General features: G+C 40.1%; 1 protein-coding gene across 2 annotated transcripts in view; it reads right to left on the bottom strand.

Annotated features, from left to right (window-relative positions):
• RHOBTB3 (Rho related BTB domain containing 3) overlaps positions 1-24,322 on the bottom strand; it is a 60,388-nt gene that overhangs the window by 33,402 nt on the left and 2,664 nt on the right. For both annotated transcript variants that reach the window (XM_003354222.5, XM_021084548.1), the window contains exons 3-6: positions 21,080-21,266; positions 9,781-9,935; positions 6,490-6,601; positions 3,135-3,500 (exon numbers count right to left, since the gene is read on the bottom strand). In XM_003354222.5, the coding sequence (XP_003354270.1) occupies positions 3,135-3,500; positions 6,490-6,601; positions 9,781-9,935; positions 21,080-21,266 (820 nt within the window). The remainder of the gene's footprint in view (positions 1-3,134; positions 3,501-6,489; positions 6,602-9,780; positions 9,936-21,079; positions 21,267-24,322) is intronic.

Genomic DNA, 24,322 nt, shown 5'->3' with positions numbered 1-24,322 from the left:
TCACAGCTCTTCCAAAAGCAGGTGTTGCACCTACCTGTTGTCCACAGCATCAGCATCTCCTGGAGACAGTAGGAATTACAGAACCTCATGCCCCACCCCAGGCACAGTGAATCAGAATCTGCACATTAACAAGATCACCAGGTGACTTGTATGCACTTGAAGGTTTGAAAAGCACTGGTACAGATGACGGACCACCTGCTGTCAGAATGCTGGCCTTCTTAAGGCTGATATTCAGAATAATGGGGCCTCCTGATTGTACTCCTGTCTTGCCTGCTCTATTCCATCTTCCCATCATCATCAGAGGTGATCTTTCTAAAGCCCAGTCTGATCACACATAAAATTCTAGAACAGCTTCCTCATTTCCCTCCAACTATCACCTCCCACTCTATGCTCCCCATGGAAACTACCTGTGGTTCTTAGAAAACAGTCATCAGCAAAGATAATATTTTCATTAATGCAAGTTTCCCAACATATTAATTTCTTTCGAAAAACATTAAAATGGGAGTTTCCGTCGTGGCACAGTGGAAACGAACCCAACTAGGAACCAGGAGGTTGTGGGTTCCATCCCTGGCCTTGCTCAGTGGGTTAAGGATCCAGCATCACTATGGCTGTGGCGTGGGCCAGCAGCTGTAGCTCTGATTCAACCCCTAGCCCGGGAACCTCCATATGCCATGGGTGCGGCCCTAAAAAGCAAAAAAAAAAATTAACATGAACACATGAAAAGCTAATAATAGGTAACTGATTCTGGGGAAGGAGACCGGGGGATGAAGAAAACTTTTTCTTTTCCTTCCCCCTTTTTTTCCATCTGCATGTATTAATTTTACAATAAAAAAAATTATCCCTCAGGAGAAAGACAAGCAGATTCTGTCACTAGAGATAGACAGATCAAGCTATTTTACTACTACCATATTAGAGGACAGAACTGACCTCAGTGTGTTCATGTGCCTTTGAAAGTATTTAATGGATTCTGTGGGAAACTTGCTGAATAATTCATAACTTCAACAGCAAACTCATTGAAAAGAAAAGCCAAACACTTCCTTCATGGTTCTCTGACATATCATTAAAGACAGTTTTTTCTTTTAACATGTAAACATTTTGGTCTTTCAAAATTAGTCAAATTCTGAACTGTGAGACTCTCAGTTTAAACATAAAAATCTGGGAGTTCCCATCGTGGCACAGCGGAAACAAATCCACAGCCACAGCCACAGCCAAGCAGGGAATCCCAGCCATGCCTGTGATGTACACCACAGCTCGTGGCAACACCAGATCCCCGAGCCACTAAGCAAGGCCAGAGATCGAATCTCTATCCTCATGACCACTAGTCGGATTCTTAACCTGCTGAGCCACAATAGGAACTCCATAAAATCTTATCTTTAACATCAATCATTTCACCTGAAGGCTACCCAAATCTCTGTTGTTAAATGATACTTTGTTCTTTCTTTGCAAACTTTTATAAACTTTTCATCAGTTTCCAATTCTGCTATCTAAAAACAGATTATAAATGTTTCCTCACACACATTCCAGAGAAGGTACAACCTATACCTAATAACTCATCAGCACATGATTCAAAGTGGAAAAAGAAAATTAAGGAGAGAAATCTTCAGAAAATGTATATTTAGATTCTCACTATAAAAATCACTTTACATCCATTATTTTCCATTCTTACATACAACACAGCTGTGAAACACTCTTTTGCTAAAATAACTCAAATTAAAAAGTTTACTCTTTAGGAGTTCCCAACATGGTGCAGCAGAAACGAATCCAACTAGGAACCATGAAGTTGTGGGTTCGATCCCTAGCCTTGCTCAGAGGGTTAAAGGATCTGGCATTGCCGTGAGTTGTGGTGTAGGTCACAGACGCAGCACGGATCTGGCGTTGCTGTGGCTGTGATGTGGCCAGCAGCTGTATCTCTGATTAGATCCCTAGCCTGGGAACCTTCATAAGCCACAGATGCAAAAAGATAAAAAGACAAAAAAAAAAAAAAAGTTTGCTCTTTAGAATACACATGCTACTGAGTTTTTAAAGGGACAAGAAGAGGAATAATCGATAAGGTGATTCTTACAAAGATAAGGACACAGTAAGTAAAAGAAGTAAAGTCTAAAACAGTCCCAGCCAAAGTTGGTCAGATCTCAGTCTGATCTTAGTCTGATCTCAGTCGATCAGATCTTCAGTTGCTAGACTGAATGCAATGACCATGATACCTTCTCTCAATTCTCTCCAAAAATCTAGGTCAAACAACAACAACAAAATAAGTAGCTAAAGACAATTATTTTCATATATATTAAATTTTTTTTTACTTAAACTGAACAATAAATCCTCTTTTTTTTTTAAACAGGTGCAGGTACAGCACATGGAAGTTCCAAGGCTAGGGATGGAATCGTAGCTGCAGCTACTGCCCTACACCACAGCCACAGCAACGCCAGATCCAAGCCACATCTGTGACCCACACCACAGCACACACCAACTCCGAATCCTTAACCCATTGGGTGAGGCCAGGGATCGAACACACATCTTCATGGACACTATGTTGGGTTTTTAATCCATTGAGCAACAACAGGAATTCCAAACAACACATTCTTGTATTTTTATACATGGGGCATTTTTAAAAAATAAAATGCTGGGAGTTTCCTTCATGTCTCAGTGGTTAACGAACCCGACTAGGATCCATAAGGATGTGGGTTCGATCCCTGGCCTTCTCAGTGGGTTAAGGATCCAGTGTTGCTGTGAGATGTGGTGTGGGTTGCAGAGGCGGCGGCTCAGATCCTGAGTTACTGCTGCTGTGGTGTAGGCCAGCAGCTACAGCTCCAATTCGGCCCCTAGCTGGGAACTCCCATATGCTATAGGTGTGGCCCTAAGAAGAAAAAAAAAAAAAATCAAATGCTAACATCCCCACTCAATAAGAAAAGAGATTATTGCTTTTACAAGCAGATTTAAAACAGAGGCAAGTAAACCTGTGAGGAAATGGAAAGCTTGGACCAATTCCTATTGATAAAGAAAATATTATTTCATGTATAACCTTCACCTCAGGTGGTGGGAAGAAGAAAAATGCAAAACCAGCCAGGACATTTGAGGACCACTGGCATACTTCATTTCAAAACCTTAGGAGACTCTACCAGAACCACATGACAAGATACCTGAATAGATGAAGCGCAGAATGTCCGATAAACAAGAACAGAAGACGGCATCTTTAACAATGACTCGTAAGGGTGGGTTGCCTGGAGACTCCTGGCTAGCACCTGGAAACGCAGGATCTCTGTTTATAGCAAAGAGATCCTGGGTCGTTCGGATGATACTGGAATCCTGAATGTCGGCAGGACTCTTCACATTGAAGAGTAGCATGAAGACATGGCTGACGGCGCAGAGAACGATCTTGTGGGCCTCGGCCACGTCCTTCAAATCTGGGCTGTAAAATACCACATCCACGCACTGGCAGCAGAAGAGTAAGTTATTTAAATCGGCGTTATAGTGTGATGCTTCAGCTTTCAAGACAGGCATTTTTTCTGTTTCAAAAAAGAAAATAAAAAAAGTAAACTACTCTTCGGGTCTATAGGCCTCCATCATTTCAGGTTTATTTTAAACACAAAACAATATTTTTGAATATCATTAAATTGAACCAGATGAAGTTGCCAATATTTGGCCATTTTTGACCTACAAAAATGCACTTTCGTATAACTTAATCTAATTATAAACACATATAAACTAACTGTCCAAGAATAACACAAATACACAGAAATACCGCATTTACTTTTTATACGGCAAATGAAATATGTATTAATGCCATAAAGAGCATCAATTCTCACTAGGTGTGTCCTCAAATAAAATATTTCTCCAAATACTGAATTTTAGTAGTTTGGTCATCATCATTCTTTACTTTTATCTGATTAAGAAAATTCATTACTGAATGAGTTCTGAAAAAACCCAACCTCACATCTGAAGTTAGCTTCTCCTTGGGATGGGAAGTGGAGGGAGAGGGGTAAATTGTTAAAACTGCAGCCTTTCAAAGCCAGGGTTCAGAGTCTTGGATTCTATTGTTTGAAACCATCTTGACCATTTCATTTTGATGCTAAAAATTTTCTTTTCTTCCTAGTAAAAACACCATGCTTCCCCAGAACCAGCCTCTTTCCCTCAGCACACCTCAGGGAGGTTGCTGGCGAGACTCTCTGATTTCCAAAAGGGGATGTAACTTTCAGTTTCCTAGTTTGATCGCTAACAAAAATAGACTAGCCTCAATCAATTCAGAAGATTCACACAGAGAACCGCACTCTAGGCCCTCATGGCAGACCCTAATTGTGAACTGTCCGCTAACTTTTATCTAAAGCTGTGCTGAGCAAAGTGTTGTCTGTGAAGGGTTACTTGCAATCACCTAAACCAGTACAATACAAACTGCTTCAGAAACTAAAAAAAAAAAAAATTGCCTTTTTTTTTCTGCTTTTTTTTTAGGGTTGCACCTTCGGCATATGGAAGTTCCCAGGCTAGGGGTCAAATTGGAGCTGTAGCCTCTAGCCTACACCACAGCCACGGCAACACAGGATCCGAGCCGTGTCTGCAACCTACACCACAGCTCACGGCAAGCCAGATCCTTTACCCACTGAGTGAGGCCAGGCTTCAAAGCCACATTCTCATGGATATTAGTCGTGTTCATTACTGCTGAGCTATGACAGGAACTCCTAAAATAAGCCAAACTCCAGTCCATAAATAGACAATAACTAGGTAAGTTAGAGGCCTGGATCTTTCTGCACTGTACTCCCACCTATCCTCTTTTCCACAGCCAGAAGAACCTTTACAGATGCTTAAAAAGTCTGAGAATAGTCTGAAGCCTTGTGGCCCAGAGCCCAGGAGCTGCCCTTAGAACAAGTCAGCACCAGGACAAACATGTCCCCAGACTGGGTTATGTTCAGTGTGGACGCTGGATTGTGATTCGTGTGATCCCACAGCCCCCCGCCCCCCCACCAGCAAAAGGGTACTAGAGACAGCTTTGTGAAAGCTGAGACTATACTGCTGACAGGGCACTCCCGAAGGCCTGCCCACTAGCTCACCTAGGGCCCCTAAATGAAGACCCGAAGGAGAAATTCCTCTTGGTGCTAAGTGACAAGAAATGCTTTGCTTTCTCTGAGGAACTGGTAAGTTTTCTCTCTTGATTAAAAAGAAAAGATACTCTCTGTCAATATTCCCCTCTCATCCTCTCACCCAGGAAGTACTTAAGGCTCCAATGTCTGCTACACAACAGACCGTGCCTCCCCTTTCACTGTGCACACCACCAAGTTACAAGCTAATTTTATGGTCTATAAATCTGCAGTTCTTAAAACCTGGAATTGACTCCCCATACTAATTTATATTCTCCTGGTTTTTTATTTACATTCATTCATTCAAATACTTACCAAGTGCCTACTTTTTAAAACAATATTCATAATTAATTGATCTGAAGAGAGTACTATTCTACCAAAATTATGTACTATAACAGTTGGTGTAATTTTTTTTATTTTTAACTTTAAATTTTCTTCTAACATTATATCATGAACATTTTCAAACATTCAAAAAAGCTGAATGAACAATATAATAAGCACACATATATCTTGCCCTTAAATTCTATAATTATTAACATTTTATCATTTTTTTGCCTTATCTCTAGATTTTCTCTCTCCCTCCGGGTCTCTCTCCCTCTTACTGCTGAATCCAAGGCCCATACTTGTGGCATATGGAAGTTCCCAGGCTAGGGGTCGAATCCCAGCTGCAGCTCCCAGCTTACACCATAGCTCATGGCAACGCCGGATCCTTAACCCACTGAGCGAGGTCAGGGATCAAACCCACATCCTCATGGATACTAGTTGGATTTGTTACTGCTGAGCCACAATGGGAACTCCTGCTGAACCATTTAAAAGTAAGTTATAATCATCAGGACACTTTAGCTTTAATACTTTCATACTCATCTCCTAAGAATAAGGATATTCTTCTATTAACCACAACACTATTTTCATACACAAGAAAATTAACACTGTGATGATCATTGTACAACTATAAAAATATAATAAAATTCACTGAGGTAAAAAAAAGAAAATTAACAGTAACTCCTAATATCATCTAATTTCCAATCCATATTGAAATTTTACCCAACTGTCCCAAGAACCTCTTTTGGATGTTTTTATTGAACCAGTATCCAATCAAGGTTCATACATTACATTTCTCATTACACTATATAAAACAGCTCTCTACCACACACACACACACACACACACACACATTATTTTTAAAAATCTACAGGCTCAAGTTTTTAAGACAATAGTCCTCAAAATGGGATCCAAGTACTACCTGCTTCAGAATCATCTGGGAAGCTTATTTAAAAATCACATTCAGGCTCCATCCCAGACTGACTGAGTCAGAATGCCAGGTGAGTCCTGAACATCTCAAATTTGAGAACTATTGCTCTAAGACTTGTGAAATCATCTACAATAAATATCAACTGAATGTCTAGACATTGGCTAATAAATGCACCTGGTTGTTCAAGCTGAGGTGGTCTAATTCCATGAAACGAGTTGCTCATTTTCCTTTTCTTCATTTTGTCACTTGTCTTCTGATTTAAGGCTTGAATCATAAAATACTCCAACTAAAACATGAATCAAAGTTTAATTAAAGCTCCAACAAAATTATGTAACTGACATGATGATTTATACCCCAAACCACAACTGCCAAGTGTTTTTAATGTGAGTACCATCTACATGAATGCTTTAGCAGATGCTTTTAAATGTTTTTTTATTTTTTAAAAATCTATCAAGTAGAACAGATTGTGCCTTGTCTAAACATAAATAAACTAGCATTCAAGAAGGAACCGTATTTCCTCTTGGATAATCAAGAAAGCCAAGCAGTACAACTGTGTGACTGTCAATCACTGTCTTGTGGGCAAGCACAGCAATCAATACTAGAGAAAGTCAAGGCAAGAACAGACCTGGCTCTGTGTCACAAACACTTGTATCAACTTGGAAAGTTCACACGTGCTCTAATTTTTTTTTCCTGAAAAAGTTACTTTGAAATACGTCCTTTACTTTATAGATTAAATTTTTTATTTTGTCTTTTTTAGGGTTGCATCCACAGCATATAGAGGTTCCCAGGCTAGGGGTCTAATCAGAGCTGTAGCCACCAGCCTACACCACAGCCACAGCAATGCAGGATCCGAGCCTTGTCTGCAACCTTAACCCTCTGAGTTAAGTCAGGGATCAAACCTGCATCCTCATGGATATTAGTCGGATTCATTTCTGCTGAGCCAAGACGGGAACTCCCTATAAATTAAAAATCTTAACCATGTGCACTTACACAGGAGTGTGAGGCCTGGGGCAAAAGTACAAATGGACGTCTACGTCCCATATACCTAAATATTTAAATGTTATAAATCAAGAAAACAAACTGTTACGTAAGTGATAGTCTATCTTCCTGCTTTGGCAAGTATGTCATCATTAAAGCCTGGAAGGCCACCTTCAGATTTCACTTCTCAGACTCCCTGCAGTTTCATGCAGCACAGGGAGAGCTCCTAATAGGCCCCTACCTCCTGGGACCCAAGACCACCTCTCCTCGTGTCACCCCCTGCTCCACCCCACACTTCCTCACCAGTGGAGGAGGCCTGTGCATACAGGCGCACATTCACACCTGTACTATACAACCAAGCTCCAGCCACTTTCCTCTCCCCCAATCCTCATACGCAGTCACCCCTCTGCCACTTGTCAGGGCTAGGTGTGCACACACCAGGCACACGGTCCACCTTCAGGAGGATGGACCCAGGAAGGAGGCACGCACAGGTCCAGGAAACAGACTTAAGAGCCAGCTGGTTAGAGAATTCAGTGGTCCTGGTTTTGGGAGCATGGCTACAGCTCTATTCCACAGAACCCTCTGCTCTGTGTTGATGGAAATGTCCTTTAACATCTGTGCTAATCATCCGAACAGTAGCCACCAGCTATGTGTCGTTACTGAGTACCTGAAATGTGGATAGTGCACCTGAGGAACTGAATTATTCTTTCATTAACTTAAATATAAACAGCCACATGTGGGTAGTGGTCACCACACAGATGATGCAGGAAGGGAGGTGCTAGCTGTAGTGGGCACATGCCGGTAGTTCCATCAATGTATGCCCCAGGGGGAGGGGTGCAGATGGGGGAGGGCCAGCTGAGGCTTTCTAAAGCTTGAGGGCACGTGCTGCCCTGGTCCAGGCTCAGGGTGACACTGCACAGCTCTTCTTCCCCAAATCTTCAACACAAGATCACAAAGTGCTCCCTTCTTTCTGACACATCACTCCATTCATATTCTTACAAATACTAGTGTTTCTTAAACTCAAGATCCCAGTTGTTCTTTCCTATTCGAAGAGTCTAAAAAGAGATCATTCAGATCTTATTTTCATAGATTGCACCTCTCCCTCCCTTTCTACCCACTGTTTACCACCATCAACAAATAAGAGATTCTCCCAGTCACTGATGGCATCAATACTGTGAGTCTACCTTCCTTAGTGCTGTATGATTGTTTCTTTACATTACTAAGTGAATACTAGGCATTTATATGTGATAGAAGTCAGAATTATTTTTTATTTTATTTTTTGCTTTTTGGGGCTGCACCCACGGCATATGGAGGTTCCCAGGCTAGGGGTCTAATTGGAGCTACAGCTGCTGGCCTACCACAGCCACAGCCACAGCAACACAGGATGCAAGCCGCATCTGTGACCTACACCACAGCTCATGGCAATGTCGGATCCTTCACTTACTGAGCGAGGCCAGGGATTGAATCTTCAACCTCATGGTTCCTAGTCAGATTCATTTCCGCTGTGTCATGACAGGAACTCCAGGAATAAGAATTCTTACACTGGGTTCTTATTTTACCTTTGGTTCTTATTTGGACTTGAGTTACTCCAGAGTAAGTGAAACAAACTTCTGTGGTCTGTGGCAACCTCAACATTTCGACATGAATCTATACAATGAATACTCTGGTACACTGGCTAGAGTACTTGATGAGGTGCTCAGGGACTGATGGACAAGTCCAAAGGACTCCCGCTTAATGTGGGGTTTACACGGGTCTAAGCCTCCTGTCAATGTTTACTCAATTTGTTTGCTGAAAGGAGTCACTCCTTAGCAGGTTGGAAAGATAGTTCCAAAGTCAGTTAGTACTTGAATGATACAACTCCATAGTATTCTGGAGGAGGGTATGTTGCAGGGTAAGTGCTGTGGGTGTAAGATGGGCTTCAGAATGCCCGTGGGACCCAATGCATGTCACTGCGATAGAGCAGCACACCCTGGATCCCCACTTGTCCAGCAAGAAGCCATCTGCATGAGGAGTGCCTTTGGATATTTTTTGAGCTATACCAAAATCAGAAGGTACATGAAATCCTGCTGAAGCCCACATGGAGAAGAAAAATCATTCTTCTCAAATAGCAGATAGAAATGAAAGAGAACTTTCAGGTTCTGTTGGTTCAGGCTACCAGGCTCATCAAGCTGTGTAAATACTAAATCTTTTTACTAAAAGTGACAAAATGTCAGTTACTAAACTGACATCACAGGTTTGTATAAAGTGTCATCAAATGGAAAATTCCAAAATACCCTATGAGACGATAGAAAATGTTTCACTTGGAGAGAGAAGTAAAACTAGAATTTCACTCTGACAAAACCTTTTTTCTGCTTGCTCTCATTTCATTTCTCCAAGTTAAAACTAATCCTGCTTTTAAAACTAAAGTTCTAGCTGAGGCTCTGGAAAACAGCTACAGAGCCAACCGGACAAGCGACTTTAATTTATGTGACTGGAATTTCCACTTACCACTCCTCCAAAATATTTTCCTATGTAGAAGTCATCAAGGCTATGCAGTTCCAGATAAGTTGCTCCTAGTTCTTTAGCAAGCTGGATCCCTTCGGTTGTACTGACACAGCTCCCTCTGTCTGAGGTACACAGTGGGCACGTACAAGGTAATTCTTCTGAGAAAACGAATGTGAGTAACAAAGAGCTTTGAAATTGGACAGGAAAAATGTACATTCACAATCTGAACACTAAACAACGAATTAAGAGCTCATGCCAGAAACACAATTCAAGGCCATTTAGTAAACCCACTATCCACTAGACTCTGAATAAAAAGTGTCAATGATATTAGCAAGGTCCCTAAAATAAATAACCTTTATAAATGTGAGAAGAATGAATAGCATCTTAGAACACATTAGAATTTTTAAATAGGTGAATGAATATTACCAAAGCTATTACAGGAATCCAGCCCATCGGCCAGTAATGTCAGGCCTGCTTCCTTTTATACAACCTTGACATCCTGAATAGCAATACAAAGTTAACAACTTGATTGCCCATAGAAACCATGGAAAACATGGGTTGGCATTTTTTTTGTAATAAACTTTAAATGTATTCACTAAGTTTGAATCGATCTTATACTTTTATTTTAATAGAATCCTCAATTTGACCTCAATCTCCAAGGCTGCAAAGTTGCCAGTCTTTGTAAATTTCCTATGAAGTATATTCTTATTCATCCAGACATTTCAATTACTGAACTCTAAAGCATTCAACTGCGGAGACCAAATACAATCACTTTTAATCTTCTGCTGCAAGATTAAAAAATTAAAAAGTGAAGGAATAAAAAGTAATCAATTGAAATGTGAATGGTCCCAAGAGTCACAGCTGTCCCACGTACAGACCTATAGCTGGGAAGGTGGTAGGTCAAACTACCTGTAAAACACTCCCTAGAAATGTATGTTCAACTCCATGTCCATCAGCCAGGGTTGTTTCATTTCATGCTATACTATCAGATATGACATTGTTCCAAAGGCAGCCAAGTCAAAAAGGGGTAAATCCACTTCTAAAAAAGCATGTTGTTGTGTTTGCTTCCTGAGAAGCAGTCTGTGAGATGGAAACTGGTGTGAAGGAGGCTTACTGGGGGGTAAGCCTGGGAATAACTTGTCTCAGGGATGAGGGAAGGAGAACTGGACAGAAGAATTTGAACTATAATGTTTGTGCAACAGAGACCTCAGCCATCCCACAGGGGGAGCTCTGGAGCTCAGATGACCTTTTAGAATGGTTGCCCATGCAAAGCTGGGCCTTTGTATCCCTGAATCAGCCAGTAATTAAAGGAGGGCTGCCCTGTAGAGGAAGCAAAACCTTGGGCAGGCAGCTTCTAGGAGCACAGGGTAATGTCTGGAAAGGGAATAAGCTGTGAGCCATCAGCGACCAACAAACTTGGTAACTGAGGGAGTACAGTGGCCCTGAAAGGGCATTTGGATACTACCCACAGAACACACAATGAATTTACTGCATAGAGATGAACTGCATAAAGATGGAGCACATGTGTGTACACATAGTGTATATATTAAGGATATTCAGTGCATGTGCATATGTAACTTGCATATGTGCATGCACACACAACTAGATAATTTAGCTTCACTGAAAGCATACTTAGCTCAGAAACCATGTTTTCACATTCTCATTGTGATTAGGAAAAAACTGAGACTCAGAGAGGTTAAGTACCTTGTCTAAGACTCTTGTGAGACAGAGAAACAAAAGTAAAGATCAGAAAGAGAAATCAGACAAACTATCCCATTTACCACCACATCAAAAAGAATAAAATACCTAGGGATACACATACCTAAAGAGACAAAAGACTATGTTCTGAAAACTGTAAGATGCTGATGAAAGAAATCGAAGATGACACAAACAAATGGAATGATATACCATGCTCTTGGATTGGAAGAATCAATATTGTCAAAATGACTATACTAACCAAGGCAATCTACACATTCAATGCAATCCTTGTCAAATTATCAAGGACAGTCTTCACAGAACTAGAAAAAAATATTTTGAAATTTGTATGGAAACATGAAAGATCCCAAAAAGCCAAAGCAATATTGAAAAAGAAAAATGAAAATGGAGGAATCATACAATACTACAAAGCTACACTTACCAAAACAATATGGTACTGGCACAAAAACAGAAATATAGATCAATAGAACAGGACAGAAAGCCCAGAAATAAACCTGAGCACCTATGGTCAATTAATCTATGACAAAGGAGGCAAGAACATACAGTGGAAGAAAGACAGTCTCTTCAATAAATGTGCTGGGAAAACTGGAAAGCAACATGTAAAAGAATAAAAGTAGAACAGTATCTAACACCATACACAAAAATAAACTCAAAATGGATTAAAGACTTAAATATAAGGCCAGATACTATAAAACTCCTAGAGGAAAACATAGGCAGAATGCTCTCTGACAAAATTCACAGTAAGATTTTGTTTGAGCCACCTCCTACAGTAATGACAATAAAGATGCAAATAAACCAATGGGACCTAATTAAACTCAAAAGCTTTTGTACAGCAAAGGAAATCATTAAAAAAAAAAAGACAACCCACAGAACAGGAGAAAATCCGTGCAAATGACACAATAGACAAGGGTCTCATCTCCAAAATATGCACACAACCCAACAACAAAAAAAAAAACCCAAACAACCCAACTGAGAAATGGGGGAGTTCCTGTCATGGCTCAGCAGTAATGAGCCAACTAGTATCCATGAAGACGTGGGTTCGATCCCTGGCCTTGCTCAGTGGATTGAGGATCTGACATTGCCATGATCTGTGGTGTAGGTCACAGATGCAGCTTGGATCCTGCACTGCTATGGTTGTGGCTTAGGCCAGAAGCTGCAGCTCTGATTAGACCTCTAGCCTGGAAACTTCCATCTTCCAAATGCTTCAGGTGTGGGCCTAAAAAGACCTAAAAAAAAAGAAAGAAAAAAGGGCAGAAGACCTAAATAGACAATTCTCCAAAGAAGATATATGGATGGCCAATAGGCACATGAAAAAATGCTCAACATCAGTAATTATTAGAGAAATACAAATCAAAACTGCAATGAGGTACCACATCACACAGGTCAGAATGGCTATCATTAACAAGTCAACAAGTGACAAATGCTGGAGAGGGTGTGGAGAAAAGGCTACCTTCCTTCACTGTTGGTGGGAATGTAAACTGGTACAACCACTATGGAGGTTCCTCAGAAAACTAAATACAGAACTACCATATAACTCAGCAATCACACTCTTGGGCATATATCTAGACAAAACTTTCATTCAAAAAAATACGTGCACCCCTAAATGTTCATTGCAGCATTATAAACAATAGCCAAGACATGGAAACAACCTAAATGTCCAATGACAGATGAGTGGATTAAAAAGATGTGGTATATGGAGTTCCTGTCGTGGCTCAGCAGTTAGCGAACCCAACTAGCATCCATGAGGATGTAGGTTCAATCCCTGGCTTTGTTCAGTGGGTTATGGATCCAGCATTGCCATGAGCTGTGGTGTAGGTAGCAGACGCTGTGGCTGTAGCTGTGGCTCTGGCATAGGCCAGCGGCTACAACTCCGGGACTGGACCCCTATCTGGGAACCTCCATATGCTGTGGGTACAGCCCTAAAAAAAAAAAAAGAAAAAAAAAAGATGTGGTACATATATATATACAATGGAATACTACTCAGTCATAAAAAGATAAACTAATGCCATTTGCAGCAACATGAATGGAACTAGAGATTCTCATAATAAGTGAGAAAGGAAAAGACATATACCATGTGATATCACTTACTTGTGGAATCTAAACTATGGCAGAGATGATCCTATCTACAAAACAGAAGCAGATCACAGCTAAGAAGACTTGTGATTTCTGGGGGGAGTGGGTAGGGAATGGGATGCACAGACAGTTTGGGGATTTTGGATGCAAACAGTTATATTTGGAATGGATGAGCAATGGGGCCCTACTGTACAGCACAGGAACTGTGTATATGATTGGGTCACTATGCCATACAACAGAAATTGATATGGTGATTTAAAAATGAAGCTTGGGGGAGTACCCATTGTGGCTCAACAGGCTATGAACCTGACCAGTATCCATGAGGATGCAGGTTGAACCCCTGGCCTTGCTCCGTAGGTTAAGAATCTGGTGTTGCCATGAGCTGCGATGCAAATTACAGATGCAGCAGATCCCACGTTGCTGTGGCTGTGGTGTAGGCCAGCATCTGCAGTTCTCATTCAACCCTTAGCCTGGGAACCTCCATATGCTGCACCTGCGGCCCCCAAAAGCAAAAAATAATAAAAATAAAATTTAAATTTAAAAAAATTGAAAATAAAAAAAAATGAAGTTTGGTTTCTCTAAATTAGGCCGTAACTTCTAATCTGAGTTCTTGCATTTACTTTTTCTAAGATCATTTTAGGTTCGGAGCAACTAAAGTTTTCATACACATTTTAGCCTATCTTGAAAAATAACACATTGGTATTTTGCATTCTTCGTAAAGCCTTCATAAATAGTGCCTTTGATTTTCTCAAGACAGAGATCTTCTTATCACTACAAAGCTCTCCCTTATGTTGATGGAATGAAGTGGGTAGGCAGGTCATCTCATTAAACTTCATTTCTGGACAAAAATAGTAGTGTTTTGAGTGAAAAACTAAGCTTGCATAATGTAAAATAATTGCTATGAAATAATCTTGATTTGAGGGACAATCCAGCTAGTGTCAGATTTAACACAGCTGAATGGGGTTTTCCATTGTATGCAGCCACAAGCAACTTATTAACCTAGAAAGTGCCTCCTTATATCCAATCATTATATCTCTCCTATATCACAGAAGACGTTTCTTTTAGTTCACTTGCACCCAAGAAGAAAAAATGCCTAGTCATTACATGTTAGGTAGGAGAATTAGCAAAACATTTATGGGTTAAATATACCTACATAGAGCATTTCATCAGGGACAATAAGACCCAAACAATGTTAAATTGTGGTGCCTTCTTTAGGACTCATTCCTGTGAGCCTACCTCAGGGTCCCTGGAACACTGGGAATCAGCATTACACATCTAGATAACACTGTAGTCTTTTTTTCTTCTTATACATTATCTTTTCTGGTGTTGTCACAACACATCTATGTGTTTTTAAAAGAAAACACAATGTAACTCTGGAATTCAAGTGAATGGCATCCCTTTCAAAGCAATGGCTTTGAGAACCTATAGGGTGATGTTTACAATGTTGCCAGTACTTAAGAGTCTTAGAAATCCTTTCAGGAATTCCAGCCTAGCAATTTACCAGGCTCTGTCAGAGCTTCACAAAGAAAAAGACAGGATGCCTGCTTTCAGGAGCTTAAGACTATGAATACACCCATGTCAATTTTGGAGAAAATTTTCTACTTTAAAGATAGATTCAATATTTAGTAAAAGCCAAAAACGTATTCAGACACAAGTATGATGAAGACACACACAGACACGGTAAAGCTTGTCAAAACATGTATAACAAAGGGAAAAGATGAGACTAATTGTGTTTGCTGAACTTGTTAAAGGAGCTGGAGAGAAGTTACCAGAACACCAGGATAGCTGCATGGATTGCAAGGGACTGGGGGAGGGAGGAAAACTGTCCATGAGTTGAACAGCCAGATTTAGCTTTGTAATTACAGTGTAATCACATCTCACATGATAAATTAATTTCATCCTGTTAGTGAAAATGATTTTTCACTTTATGTATATTATTCATAAAACCATTCATCCACTCACTGGACAAATGTTTTTTGGGTACTTACCACACTCTAAGTAGCAGGGTTATAAAGACACAAAGACAAATGAAACTCATAGTCAACTAAGCCAAGACAGACATGGCTGTGGACAATTTTTTAAATTTTATTTATTTATTTATGTTTTTATTTATTTATTTATTTAGCTTTTTTTTTTTTTTAGGGTTGCACCTGCAGCATATGGAGGTTCACAGACTACAGGTCAAATCGGAGCTACAGCTGCTGGCCTATGCCACAGCCACAGCAACACTGGATCCGAACCATGTTTGCGACCTATACCACAGCTCACAGCAACGCAGGATCCTTAACCAACAGAGCGAGGCCAGGGACCGAACCCAAAACCTATCAGATTTCTTTCTACTGAGCCACGATGGGAACTCCGACTGTGGACAATTTTAACATAAGTACAAAAATAAAGGTATACAAAACCCAATCACCATAGGAACAGAGGAGAAAAATTAACTCTGCCTGGGGGATTATGGAAGGCTTCACAGAAGAGGTGATGATTTAAAAGGGTAAGGATAAATGCCTTGTGCAGATATGATAGGAGCTATGCAGAGGGGCCCTTCAGCCAGAGTATATGGTATAGCAGATGCTGAGACCTGAATGTGAGAATAAAGGGACCCCATCGCTTTCACTTGCAAGAGGGCAAGCTAATTAAGCCCACACTGCCATCTTCCCTCTACCAAATCACGGAAATCATGAGAAAAAAAAGAGAGCAAGAGGAAAGAGGTGGAAAGGGGAAAGGAGGGAAGGAAGAGAGGGTTGGGGGGAGGTAGGAAGACAGAGGAGAAAGGGAGACACAAATGGCAACGCTCACAAATTAGAGGAGAGATTCATCAGCCCAGAAATTAGGTGTGCCTGAGAGGATGCAGGCAGCACACATAGGACCAAAGAGGGATGCTGAGGCTCAGGGACAGGTGGGACCCCCCAGGCACTGCAGCAACATCTCAGTGCTCACTGCTTAACAAAAGGGGGAGGGCAAGGAGGACACCAAGGGCGCCAGAGTGAAGGTTAGCTGGAGGACCCCTCTGGAAGCAGCGAGGCCCACAGGTCCTGGGGCAGGCCAAGTCTACGGTGAGCCTGGAACATCTGTGCCAGAAAATAAGGAAGGGGCATTCCCGTCGTGGCGCAGTGGTTAACAAATCCGACTAGGAACCATGAGGTTGTGGGTTCGGTCCCTGGCCTTGCTCAGTGGGTTAAAGGATCCAGTGTTGCCGTGAACTGGGGTGTAGGCTGAAGACACGGCTCGGATCCCGCATTGCTGTGGCTCTGGCTTAGGCCAGCGGCTACAGCTCCGATTTGACCCCTAGCCTGGGAACCTCCATATGCCACGGGAGCGGCCCAAGAAATAGCAAAAAAAGACCAAAAAATAAATAAATAAATAAATAAATAAGGAATGATTCAAAACTTAATTGGAAAGAGCATAAAGGCAAATGTGGGGTAACTGGAGCATCAGAATGAATAAGAACAGATTATAAAATACTGACTATAAGAAAACAAACTTATGAATCATAATGACTTTAAAAGATAAATGTGGGAGCAGAAAAAAGGGACTGCTCTATTTACAGAAGAATCCCAACAACTAAGTGCAGAAGGAATGACAGGAAAATCACGATTTTGCAACCACAGTTATCACAACTGAAGGAATCATGCCAAAATAATGGGCTTCAATTCTTTAAAAATGTCGATGTCATAAAAGACACCCCCAAACCCCACCCACAAAAGGCTGGGGAACCAGGAACTGTTCTGGATCAAAAGGAACTAAGGAGACATGACAACTAAATGCATAGTCCTTAATTTCATCCTGAATTAAAAAAAAAAATCAACTTTGGAACAAGTGGAAAAATGGGAATATGGGTTATATTTTAAATAACAGTATAGGGAGTTCCTGTTGTGGCTCAGTGGTTAGCGAACCTGATTAGCACCCATGAGGACGCAGGTTGGATCCCTGGCCTCACTCAGTGGGTTAAGGATCTGGCATTGACATGAGCTGTGGTGTAGATTGCAGACGCAGCTCAGATCCCAAATTGCTGCGGCTGTGGTGTAGGCCAGCGACTACAGCTCTAATTGGACCCCTAGCCTGGGAACCTTCATATGCTGCAGGTGCAGCCCTAAAAGACAAGAGACCAAAAAAAAAAAAAAAAAAAAAAAAAAGTATAATAGTATAATAGGTATGTTATATGGCATGTTATAATTCTTGAGTGACGACTGCATTACTGGTTAATAGGAGAACAGCTCTGTTCTTAGATCAGATGCACTTAATTAATTAGGACTAAAGAAATCCCATGTTTACAATTTACTCCCAAATGGTTCACACACAAAAAAGTGTGTGTGTGTGTGTGTGTGTGTGTGTGTGTGATTTCGGGGGCTCACTGTCCTATTCTTGTCAAGTTCCTTAAGTTTGAAATTTCGAAAATAAGTAAGAAAAAAAAGAAGAAAGTTTCTAAAAAATTTAAAGAATTGAGTATCCATGATCTGACATATTCTAGGATGATTATTCTGGGAGGATTTATTTCAGACAGAGGCCAAGCAGGGAGTTCCCATTGTGGCTCAGCGGTTAACGGACCTGATTGGCATCCATGGGGATGCAGGTTCGGTCCCTGGCCTCACTCAGTGGGTTGAGGATCTGGCATTGCGGTGAGCTGTTGTGTGGGTTGAAGACGCGGCTCGGATCTGGCATTGCTGTGACTCTAGCGTGGGCCGGCAGCTACAGCTCCAATTCGACCCCTAGCCTGGGAACCTCCATATGCCTCAGGTGTGGCCCTAAAGAGACAAAAAGACAAAAAACAAAACAAAACAAAAAACAGAAAGAGGCCAAGCAGGAGCAGGAGACCAGAGGCCAATTTACCAGGAAGCCTAGGTTTCAAGGTCGCTCCTTGCAGGTCCTTTTCAAAGCCTTGGGAGAAACCTGGGCATCAGATCCTTTCACATGACATATGCTTTTGTAAAATCTGCAAAATAAGATATTCTTACTATGTGTGGTTAAGACCACTGTCTCTGTCCACTCCAACTCACTTCACCTTCCATCAGGCAGCTTTGGAAGGGCTATGGACATTTTTGGGATCCTGCTAAGAAGAATTTAAATTTAGGTTTAGTCAGATATTATTTGTGGCTTGTAGTCACTTCCTTATAAATGTTTTCAAGCTGTCTTGGTACTCGAATGGCCTTCAGGAATGCTTCTTCCACCCACTGTGCAGACTAATTGGCGTCATGACACAAAGAGCCAGAGCATCAAGTGAATACAACACAAACTGGAGTGCCTGGCACCCCGAAGATGTGGAGAGTGAAGAAAAATGTTGGAAGAAATACTCTCACTCTCTTCTCTCTACAGAAAAATCTCAAAAAGTGTTTATTATATGAAGAACTGATAAGACTAAGCTGTCTAAAAAGCATAAGACAAGTTAAAGAAGTGTCAGATTTTTAAAAAGTAGAAATTTTTTTTAATGTTTGTGGGTTTTGACAGCTTTTCAGAGTTGTAATCTATTGTGCTTTCTTTTCACATTCAAAATAAATATTTATTTGTATATATGTGTGTGTCTGTAATTTTGTAGCTTCTTTTTTTCTCATAAAGGACCTCCAAAATTGTATAAGTTTCAGATCTGACAAAAATCTGGAACTGTCTCCTTAGACCAAAAAGGAAGTCACTATGATAGATATTTAGATTAAATTCAGATAGATAGAATCTGAAATCCAGGAGAGATGATGAGAAAGCAAGTTTGCGGCTTATTTAAAATATAAAATCAAAGGAGCTTCTTCATTAACTAGATGTGGGGAAAGGGAGAGAAAGTTAGTTTGGATGATTCTAATTTGGGTGAATGAATGGGCTTGGCATCATTCACCAAGACAGGGAACTCAGCAGAAAGAGGAAGATGTCTGTGGGGATGTGGGTCAGGAGAGAGACTGAAGCCAGAGAAGTAGTCTGGGCAATAACCAATGCCTATACAGGAGAAGCCTGGGCAATGGATTAGCAGGTTCAGGGTCAGAGGAAACAGCAAGAGGGCTTCCCGAAGCCAAAGGATGGGACTCTGGGCAACACCTACAGGATGTATTGATTTGGTGTATATGCATAAAGGGGGCTGAGAAGGCAAGGAAAGAAGACGGAGAATTAGAGCAACCAGGAAAGAAAGAGTAACTTTACTAAGCAGAGGAAGAGGTGTGCTTGAATAACTTCAAAGGGATAATTGTTATTAAAATGCAAATTAAATTTGGCAGTAGGTATGTATAATTGGCAGCCCTGAGTGAAAGCAGATCCTGTGTAATTGTGAAAGTCAAAGTCAGACTGTAGTGGACTGAAATATGAATGGGAAGTCAGGAAGCGGACTCAGGAAGTGTGGATAACTCGTTCAAGAATCATGACCAGCAATAAAAAGAAAGTTAGGGAAGTAGACAGGATGTGGGGTCAAAGAAGGGTCAAGCCTGCTTTATTCACATCTGCTAATGCCAAACACATACCCACCCTATGACCCAACGATCCTACTCCTAGGAAACAACCCAAGCATCTCCCAAAGGAGAATGGAGAAATAAATCATGGCACAGTCACAAATGGAATAATACACAGCAATAATAAGAACAAATTACAGAGAGTCGGCATGCATATGTCTCCAAAGTATTACACTAAATGAAATTAGTCAGACACAAGACACTACATACTGTGTAATTCCATTTGTATGACGGTCAAGAATAGTTAAAACGAATCTATGTTGTTAGAAGTCAGAATAGTAATTATCTCTGGGAAAGGGTACTATTAGCTGGGAAGAGGCATAAGAAGCTTCTGGAGTGAGTCAAATATTCTATATCTTGGTCTGCGTGATGGTTGCACAGATATACACATATGTAAACTCTACTCTCAAATGAGTGAAACCTATGTCCTTTATCTTGCTACACTTCAATCACAAGGAAAAATGGGTAAAAACAGGATAAAAATAAAAATTTAAAGACAGCTATATTGAGGAAATAACCACTATGATTCCACCAAATCAAAGTGAATTCTGAGCTGGACCTGAGATATCTGACAAGAGTATGCACAGTAGCAACTGCTGAAACTGACTGAACCGAACTAATCCATCAGCTCTGGAGTCAACAATCCTGTCTCTTGGGTGGTGCTGTACTACTGCTGCCTACCTAAAAACTCTGCTCCCAATCCCACATCCTTGTGTGGACAACCTACCCTTCTCAAGCGGATACACCCTTAGGTTTTCAAAGAGTTTTCCAGGGCTCAGAATCAGTTTAATTCCCCTCCTCTACGGAAAAGAACACAATTACTGACTTCTTTCACTTCTGCAGAGGAGCAGTTTAAAAGACAAATTTATCCCCTGCAGAATCACCTATACCCAGTAGTTTGTGATACTTCCCTTTGATGTCTCATTATCATATTCACTGATGAAGAGCTAATAGCTGGCATTTGAAGCCACAGTCATTTTGCTTTCCACCCTCCCGAAAAAAATCCCTGTATTAATCATTAATTAACTTATTTCTATTTAAAATTAATACAATACCTGCACTCTCATATAAAAGAAAAACTAAACACTTACCATTTTGTCTGGTACCAACAGCAGCAATGATTACTGGAACTGAATTTAATGCTCTTTTTATCACTGGAATATAATTATCCTTCACTTCGTGGAATGAAAACTTGTCATTTACATTGTATTTGATCACGATGATGTCAGCACCTCCAATTAGATTTCGAGAGGTGTACCAATCACTGTCAAAGATGTCCTAAACCAAAATGAAAAGAGCAACCTTTAGTCTACTTCAAAACAATCATGAAATAAGCTGTAACACGTTAGTTTAATTGTTGCTATATTTTAATTTAGGGGATTCATTTTAAAAAATTCACTTATTTTTGAAGAAGTAATCTCATGAAATTTAAAATGTTTGAAGTCTATCAACTTTTCAAAAAAGTTTATCTTTATTCATTTAGCCTAGATTACTGTGTAGTGGTAAAATAGAATCTGAGAATTCCTAAGAATCTGATGAAGTAAGGAACCGCTTTCAACACTTGTACTTAAAAATAAGCACTCTGTTTTAAAATTATGCCTTAGCTTTATCACCTAATAGTTTCAAAAATGTAACACTATGCATTAGATGCAAAAGCATCAGTGTAAGAAAGCTTTAAAGGCTTTTCTGTGACCCAGTTAGATAATGCAGGATTGTTTAGAGTTTTGAATTGGAATACAATAAATTCCATGGAGTTCCATTTATATTATCCATATTCTCAAAATTTATATGTACTTTTCAACTTTATCCATTCTTTGGACAGCACTGCATATATATGTGTGTGTGTGTATGTGTGTGTGTGTATGTACACATATATATAGTGTACATGTGAGAGGAACATAGGGTGTGTGTGTGGGGGTGCCTCTATAAAAAGATAGCATGTACTATAATGTGTTAACATGGCAAGAAATATATTTGCAATGCATGCATTTTGCTCATATCAAGTAAAAATTCAGGATAAACCTTTTCAGTTTAGAAATCTTTTCTTTTAGACTACAGTTAATACTATCTATATTTAGAATTGAGGCCATAGTAATGTATTATGGCCCCTACTCCTTAAAACTTAGTGCTGCAATATTTAAAAAATAAATGTTCAAGTTAGTTATTGGGTGAATAGTGGTATAAGAAAAACATCTTTATGTGCCTTAATACAATTGCTAAATATGAGTAAGTGGCTGTCTTCTCACATTCTGGTTAACTATTAATTATTGTCTTTTCTTGTGGCCTCTGGTATGTACTCCTAGGATATAAAAAAGCTAGATTAACAAAATAGACAGTTAGGTGTCTAACAAGTCCAAAAAGTGTTGGGCTATGACAGTTTGCTATGACAGTTTGAATATGAGATCAAAACAGGGTTTGAATCAATCATGACAGAGTTTTTACCCTATGTTGGGAAATTCTGGAGAAGCGTTACAATAACGCCCTTTCGAAGAGAGCTTCTTCTCACCAGCACGCCCCCAAGTCCCAGCAAAGCCTCTCCCATTTCCCTCCAGCCTCATAGCCTGCCCATTCTCTCCAAGTTTACTCTGAGCAACAAGAATTGCAGAATTTTGACATGAATACCTTACTGAAAGTGAGATGGGTAGAGCCTTCTTAGAGGAAGATTTAAAAACAAACCACAAAGGGCAAACTACGGGGATGTCAACAGCAAAGGCAAAGCCTGGAACTCAGTGGAGGATATAAAAAAGGAGATAAGCAAAATGGGACTCAGATTAAGAAGATGTGAAAGCTTCCCAGCAGAGCTCTGCGCTGATTTCCAAATCCCAAACCACAAGACCCATTCAGTTCCAATTGTATCTGTTACAGTAGTCAAAGTATACAAGTATAAGAGGGTGGACACGTACAACAAAGAAAGAGGGCAAAGTCAGATGAATGGGATGAATAAACTAAACCTAAATTGAGCAGCCATTTAACTCAGAACAAATCAAAAGTTAACCACTCTTTGCATGCTAAATGGTTCAAAGTTTCAGAGTTACTGGAGGAGAGTAGAAGAAAAAAATCATTTAAGGGAAAACATCATGAGGAAATGGGTTTTGGCATCATTAACTCTGTGGTATTGAGGATATAAAAACTATAAATAATTTTAATACAAATCAGAGCTTCAAACCCTGCACAAGTCACATTTGCATATATTATTACCTCATTGCTTTTTATGGAATATCTTTGGTAAACAGGAAAAGATCTAGAAATGAAATAATAATATAACAAAAAAGGGTGGGTTTAAGAGAGACATACTAAATAATGAGCTAAATATAATGAATTGGAAGCACATTTACTTAAAAAGTGCCAAATACATATGGCAAAGATCCAGAGTGGGGCTACAGATTTACAGAAGAAAACTAGGATAGAGAAGCACAGCTATCTCATTCCAACTCCAAGAAAACAATACCACATTTCTTCTCAAACTATGTCAAAGAGAAAATACTCCACTGGTTTCTAGAAATATGAAGGAAATCGAATTCTCCCACCCCTTGTAAATCAGTTCCAGGATTTCCTCTAGGAGGTTATGCAACATGAGGCTTGGAGCCACATTTAGGGAATGGAACTCATCTTTTGAAAATAATTTGAATTTTTATAGCAAAACAACAACTTTATTCTACTTGATTGTGTAGCTGCAATACAGCATTCACTAGGTATCAACATGGCTGCCTCAATGTACTTTATGTGTAAATCTCTATTTTTTTTTTTTTTTTGGTTGTTTGTTTTTCTGTCTGGGTGTTTTTTGATGGCACCTGTGGTATAAAAAAATTCTTCCACCAGGAACTGAACTCACACCACAGCAGTGGTCTGAGCCACGGCAGTAATAACGCTGGATCCAAATCCCACTGAGCCCCCAGGGCTCTCCTATTTGTGCGTAAATCTTGAATGATGGGTGGGAAAATGTTCCTTTTGCTGGTTTAAGTGATACACAGCTACAGCAAAGTTGTGATAAACACATTATTATTATAGCTACCACTTATTGAGTACCTACTACATAGTTCTAAATGCTTAGACCTTTATATATACTACCCCATTTACTCTTTGGCACAGCTCTAGGAGGCGGGATTATGATATTTATTTTACACACAGGGAAAATATGTGACTTTACCCAGGAACACAGCCACTAGGTAGCAAGGTGAGGATCTGAAGTCAGGTTCTTTTGATGTTAAAACTTGGGCTCTATCTGCCCTGTTGTACTTAATATTCCAATTCAGTATATATCAAATATCAGCTGATGAATACAATCATTTTTCACATCTCTGATGGACTTTTACTTACCATCAAAGAAGAAAAGC

This window comes from Sus scrofa, chromosome 2 (genome assembly GCF_000003025.6).
Source record: "Sus scrofa isolate TJ Tabasco breed Duroc chromosome 2, Sscrofa11.1, whole genome shotgun sequence".
Lineage (NCBI taxonomy): Eukaryota > Metazoa > Chordata > Mammalia > Artiodactyla > Suidae > Sus > Sus scrofa.
Note: the sequence above shows the minus strand (reverse complement) of the source record. Positions and strands in the feature narration are given on the sequence as shown.